This window comes from Equus asinus, chromosome 1, assembly GCF_041296235.1.
Source record: "Equus asinus isolate D_3611 breed Donkey chromosome 1, EquAss-T2T_v2, whole genome shotgun sequence".
NCBI classification, from domain to species: Eukaryota; Metazoa; Chordata; class Mammalia; order Perissodactyla; family Equidae; genus Equus; species Equus asinus.
Genome location: NC_091790.1, coordinates 151,030,939 through 151,037,471, shown reverse-complemented (window position 1 = coordinate 151,037,471; position 6,533 = coordinate 151,030,939). Strand labels below are relative to the sequence as shown.

Below are 6,533 nucleotides of genomic sequence, written 5' to 3'. Positions count from 1 at the left end.
CTTCCCCTGATTTTTTGATATGGAATCTGATCCACAGAGAATAGGCTACCAGAAGCCAGAGTTCACCCAACATGACCTTGTTTCAGGGCAACATGAAGCACTGTATCCAAATTAGAAAACAGGGTTTCTTTACTGGGAATTTGGATTGGGAGTGAAAGCCAGATTTAGTCCTTCTCTGGATGGTTGGATGGTCCCCACTGGGACAAGGAAGTAGAGAAAACAAATGAGAAGGATGAGCAAATGCACTGAGAGGACAGGCCAGAGAAGAAAAGTAGACACAGAATCCCAATGGCATGCCCACACTGGGTCTCTGTCTCTGCTTGAAGTGTGGCTGCATCCTGAATATGGGTCCTGAAAAACAGTCCTGCATTCCTCATAAGAATCCACCTACCTTTTGACAGCTCCAGAATTCTTGTGACTTTCATCTAGAATATTCCTAAATAAAATTATTTTATCTACTAAAATTAATTCTAAAAGGAATATAGGCTAAATTTTAAAATGAAATAGCTATAAATATATTCATCTTGGGAAGGTAAAGAACATTCTAAACATAAAAACTCCATGACCAAAACCAGCAAACTAGATACTCTACTTAGTAAATTTATAAACAGATAAACAGGGAAAACATCTGCAAAAAATATGACACAAACAGACAAAGATTTATTTGTATTTTTAAAGCAAAAAGAGGTCTAAAAATGGAGAAATACACTAACATCCCAAAATTAAAAGCAGGCAAATCAAGGAACAAACAAGCCAGAGAAGAAATATAAAAGGTCATTGAACATGTGAAAAAAATTCTAAAATTGTAAAGGAATGTTTTCACATATAAAATATGTATTACTTGTGTTAATATTATTACACAGATAGAAGTACTACATGGGTGGTAGTGCTATCAGAAATTAATTTTGCAACGTGTGTAAATAAAGGCCTTCATACGTGGTCATACCCTTTTGAGCCAGTGTACTAAGTCAGCACCCCTGTTTACAAGTACAGAAATCTAACTCAAAATGCTGTAGTGAGAAAAGGGATGGATTGGCTCATAAAGGTGAAAATTCCAGCAGTGCTCATGTTGGATCCCAGTGGTCAAACATGTGGTTTTAAATCCCTCTCTCTCCATATCTGTACCTGTTTTTAGTTGTGATGGGTTTTTTTCTCTCAAGTAGGTTCTGCCTCAAGGTGAAAGAGGGCAACCTGCATTTTAGGTTTACATCCTACCAGCTCAACAAAGCAGCAGAAAGAGGACCTCAAGTTCCAAATGATTTCCTGTAAAATCCCAAGATTATACCTCATTATCTCTCTCTGCCAGGACTTGGGTCACATGCTCCTCTCTGAACCAATCACTATGGTCAGGGACTAGGTTCAGCTTTCTAGGATGAAAGCAGGATGTGGGCTTCATCCTGTCTGAATTAGTGCCTGAATTGCAGGGATTGAGATGGGGGGGTGAGGGGGGTGCGGTTCACAAAGGAAAATTCAGGTGCGATTCACAGTAGAAGGGAAATGAATGCTGTGCACATAAAAATAATAGATGTCTGTCATACCCCTATACCTAGTAATTTAACTTCAAGGAATCTAGACTTAAAAATCAATTATACAGCCTTTCCGCGCTGCCCGGCGAGGGGTCCATACGGCGTTGTTTTGGGTTCCCGTCGTAACTTAAAAGGGAAGCTTTCACAATGTCCGGAGCCCTTGACGTCCTGCAAATGAAGGAGGAGGATGTCCTCAAATTCCTTGCAGCAGGAACCCCCTTAGGTGGCACCAACCTTGACTTCCAGATGGAACAGTACATCTACAAAAGGCAAAGTGATGGCATCTACATCATAAATTTGAAGAGAACCTGGGAGAAGCTACTGCTGGCAGCTCGTGCCATTGTCGCCATTGAAAACCCAGCTGACGTCAGTGTCATATCCTCCAGGAATACCGGCCAGCGAGCTGTGCTGAAGTTTGCTGCTGCCACTGGAGCCACTCCTATTGCTGGCCGCTTCACTCCTGGAACCTTCACTAACCAGATCCAGGCAGCCTTCCGGCAACCGAGACTTCTGGTGGTAACTGATCCCAGGGCTGACCACCAGCCTCTCACAGAGGCGTCTTATGTCAACCTGCCTACCATTGCTCTGTGTAACACAGACTCTCCCCTGCGCTATGTGGACATCGCCATCCCATGCAACAATAAGGGAGCTCACTCTGTGGGTCTGATGTGGTGGATGCTTGCCCGGGAAGTTCTGCGCATGCGGGGTACCATCTCCCGTGAACACCCATGGGAGGTCATGCCTGATCTCTACTTCTACAGAGATCCTGAAGAGATTGAAAAGGAAGAGCAGGCTGCTGCCGAAAAAGCTGTGACCAAGGAGGAATTTCAGGGTGAATGGACTGCTCCTGCTCCTGAGTTCACTGCTACTCAACCTGAGGTTGCAGACTGGTCTGAAGGTGCGCAGGTGCCCTCTGTGCCTATTCAGCAGTTCCCTACTGAAGACTGGAGTGCTCAGCCTGCCACTGAAGACTGGTCTGCAGCTCCAACTGCTCAGGCCACTGAGTGGGTAGGAACAACCACTGAGTGGTCTTAAGCTGTTCTTCCACAAACTCGGAAAATGGAAGTAAGGTTGACGGAAAATAAACAAGTTTCTAAAAGTTGTGTCCATTTTTTTCAGTTTTTTAATTCCAGATCAAGGTCTCTTGACATCAGTTTTACTTCTGAAGCCCACTGTGGATAAAGTATATTGCATTTAAAAAAAAAATCAATTATACAGGAAGCAAAAATTATGGCATACATTTTTAAATAACAGTTGTATTTCTTATACTACAAAAATAAAAACAGTAGTAAGGAAATGGCTAAATAAACTATAGTATACAGGGAAAAACGATAGTATGTGAAAAGGTAGAATAAAGATCTATATACAGAGTATAATCCCAGTTTTGTACGTATTTATATTTGCCTAAAAGAAAAACTGAAAGGCAATAGACAACAATGATAATCCAGTGTGGTGGAATTTGGGGAATTTTCTATAAGCACATATATTAGTTTTTATCAGGTAAAAACTCTGCCAAAGGGTTACAAAAGGCAGAAATCTGGTAGATAATTATTAAGGTGCTCAATACCTGCTGTGCTTAGGCCGCCTGAAGTCATGAAATACCTCCTTTACCACAGAAACCTTGACATCACTTGAAATCTTTGAACTAGTATCTACATTAATAAAATTGGAATAATAATGTCTGCTCTGCACTCCTCACGTGATTATTATGAAAATCAAATAGCATAAGTAAAGCACTTTTAAAATTCTAAAGCACTATAAAAGCTGATAGCACTAACATCCTGAAATAAAGAAGACAGGGCAATCCTGTGCACTCTCCCCCACTAGCATATTAAAGACTCAAACAATAGTCACATAATAATTTCTCAGTAATCCATCAGTCTCTTGTCTTCCTTTGGACTTTAGTTGTTGTTGTTGTTGAGGAAGATTGACCCTGAGCTAACATCTGTTGCCAATTTTCCTGTTTTTGCTTGAGGAAGATTAACCCTGAGCTAACATCTGTGCCAATCTTCCTCTACTTTGTGTGTGGGTCACTGCCACAGCATGGCCACTGACAAGTGGTGTAGGTCCATACCCGGGATCCGAACCTGGGCCACTGAAGTAGAGTGCACTGAATTTAACCACTACACCACAGGGCCCATCTCTGGACTTTACTTTTTAAGTCTATAAATGGAGATAATAATACCTACTTGTTTGGTGTTACAGGCGGTGACACCAAACACATACTAGTGCCCGGCACACAGAAGCCACTTAACAAATGTAAATTATCTGTGCACTTTTCTTCTTATACCTATCTATTCCCTCATGTGTAAAATGTGCATGATATAAATGTGCAGAGGTGGGGAGAGGTAGGGCGATGATACCTGAAAATCCTTCCCACCTTTCACTTTGGATTTTTCCACAAAAGCGAAATCTCTTTCACAGAGCTGGGTGGTGGATTTTGCAGTACAAATAGCCAAACCAGTGGCTTTACATTCAACACCATCTCTACCTGGGGCATGCTGGATAGGTGTGACACCACGCAGTGGTGTTCCAGCTGTGTGCCCAGAGGGCATACATAAAGGACCACTGGGACTTTAGAGCCTCCAACATACCTCTGCCCAGCTTGCTATCCTAAGAAAACTGGGAACTTTAAACACACACAGATTTCATATGGCGTCATAGTGAGGATGGATGCTATCTGTTGCACTCCCACAGGTTGCCCAATATCCAAGTTTAACTCAATAAAGGGTGGGTCAAGAATGATGAAGGAAACTACTTGAGAAAGGCATAGGACCTTCTAAATTTAAGAACTGTGACTTTCCCTCTTCTCCCATAAAATGCAGATTACCCCATAAGGCTGTCCCACTCCTCACCACCTGAACTCTGCCCCTCCTTTCTTTTGCAGCCTCTAGGGAAGTATGTGCAGAACGCAAGTTCACCGGGGCCCACATTTCCCTTGCTCTGGCCTTGACCCTGCGGCAATTCTTCAAGACTCAAGACAAGAGCCTGTTTCTTTACCCAAATTACTACAGCCAACTTAAAATCTTGGGCAGCTGAGAATGTAGCCTGTCCCCACAGGGTAGGAATGTATTAACCACCCTATAAAAGTTATTTTTAAACTTTTATTTAAGGAACAGCAGCTGGAGAATAAAGAAAGAAAGGCAAAATACAATTCCTTTATACCGAGGCTGCAACCCCGCTCACACCAATATCCCATGGCTCTCTGTGGGAATTACGTTCACGTAAATGTTCTAAGTCTGACCTTCAAAACTGGAAACTGGAGAATCCAGAAATAAAACAAACAGGAAATACAAAACAAGCATGTTTTATCACATCCTTGTAGTTGCCTTGCTCAATTATATTAGGGGAGTTTGACAACAGACTTGGAATTCTTTCCCTGGATTTGGAGGGAATTAGCAAAAAAATTAAAGAAATATTAAAATACCATCACATATAATGAGCTCACTGTCATTTGGAAATTGTTTCCAATCAACATACTGTAAATGTTAGCAATGGAAAGTTTTCTAGCAGTTCCTATCCTGTGAATGAGAGTAATCATTTGTGTAACGGGGGAAAGAAATTTAGCAAATTACAAAGTCAGGAAATAAATAAATATTAATGCAGTCTACATTTCATTAATCTCTAAGTTATGATGAAAATTAATTCTGATTTTCATTGCTATTTTAGTAATACTGTATTTGGAATATATGATTGCTATATTTGTTTGTTTGTTTTTAAGAAAACAATGCACCGCCAGTTTGGAATTCACATCAGATCAACAAGATTTATTGAGAGCACCTACTGTTTGTGAAAGGCAGTTCCTACCTCAAGAAGCTTACACCACGGTAGGAAGAAAATATATACGTGCATGCAGAAAACTGAATACATGAGATGCAAAGTGCTATGAGACTGGGCAAAGGGAAAACATCACCTCCAGTCAAGGGGCTTCAGGGAAGGTCTATTCGAGATCACTTTGAGGAATGGGTAGAATTCTGACAGAATGGGAGGGAACAGCATAAGCAAGGGCAACAAGTGACAAAGTAGTGTGCATGTTCAGAAAACAGTAAGTAATCCTTCAGCATCATGACAAAGTGAACAAAGACTTCAGGGGAAAGTGGGCTCCAAGCCTGGTCATACACTTGTAGATGTTTGACTTTTGGTAAGGTGCATAACTTCTCTAAGCCTCCATTTCCTCCTGATTAAAATTGAGCTACTAATAAGTGTGCTATGAGAGTAGGACCATGCATGTGAAGCACCTATGATGGTGACTAGCATATGGTGAATGCTCAATAAATGTTTAAAGCAAAAGAGAAAACAGAGAGAAGGAGGAAGAGCAGAAGGAAAGGAGGGAGGGAAAGAAGAAAAGAAGGAAAGAGATGGAGAAAAAGGAAGGAAAAAGGGAGGAAGAAGGAAAAAAAGAAGGCAAGTTGGGGGTTTTGAGAGGTTTGAGCTTAAGATACATATTTAGGAGCTATTTGCATATAAGCCCAAGATATGAAGACAAACATCACAAACTAAAGTAAACAAGGCAGAGGACAGAACTTCAGAGGATATCTGTATTTTGTGAGTGGAAAAAGGAAAAGGTACATGAGGTCACATGAGGATGGAATAAAGACAGGACAGGGGTTCAGATTTGGGTTCCACCAAAGTCTGTGTGACTGAAAGAAAATTTAGAACTTCTTGAGTGGAAAATTACCTTCCTCACAGAATTATCCTGAAGAATAAAAGACATAAGATATATAAAATCACGGAACACCATGCTTTATACATAGCTAACCATCGATAACTATTAGGCCCCTCCTCACTCTCTTGCTTGCCTCCCTTAGAGAAAGGAAAAGGAGCAATGAGTATAAAGAAGAAAAAAAACAGCTGATAGAGTGACAGTGACTATTATGGAATAGAAGAGGATAGGGACTAAGAAAGAATGCTGTGAGGGTTGTTGCGTAGAATTATCATTCATCTTTAAGATTTCAGTTTCAGTGGAGGGGCTGAAGGGAAAAGGCAGATTAAAAATTGAAAATATTA

At 40.9% G+C, this 6,533-nt stretch overlaps 1 protein-coding gene across 1 annotated transcript; it reads left to right on the top strand.

Moving 5' to 3' along the window:
* Window positions 1-1,600: 1,600 nt before the first annotated feature.
* Window positions 1,601-2,625, top strand: LOC106824371 (small ribosomal subunit protein uS2-like). Its single transcript, XM_044775632.2, has one exon. The coding sequence runs from the start codon at window positions 1,674-1,676 to the stop codon at window positions 2,559-2,561; it is 888 nt and encodes a 295-aa protein (XP_044631567.1). The 5' UTR covers window positions 1,601-1,673; the 3' UTR covers window positions 2,562-2,625.
* Window positions 2,626-6,533: the final 3,908 nt, after the last annotated feature.

Coding starts and splice junctions, on each gene's coding strand:
- LOC106824371 (XM_044775632.2), top strand. CDS start 1,674: ATGTCCGGAGCCCTTGACGTCCTGCAAATGAAGGAGGAGGATGTCCTC.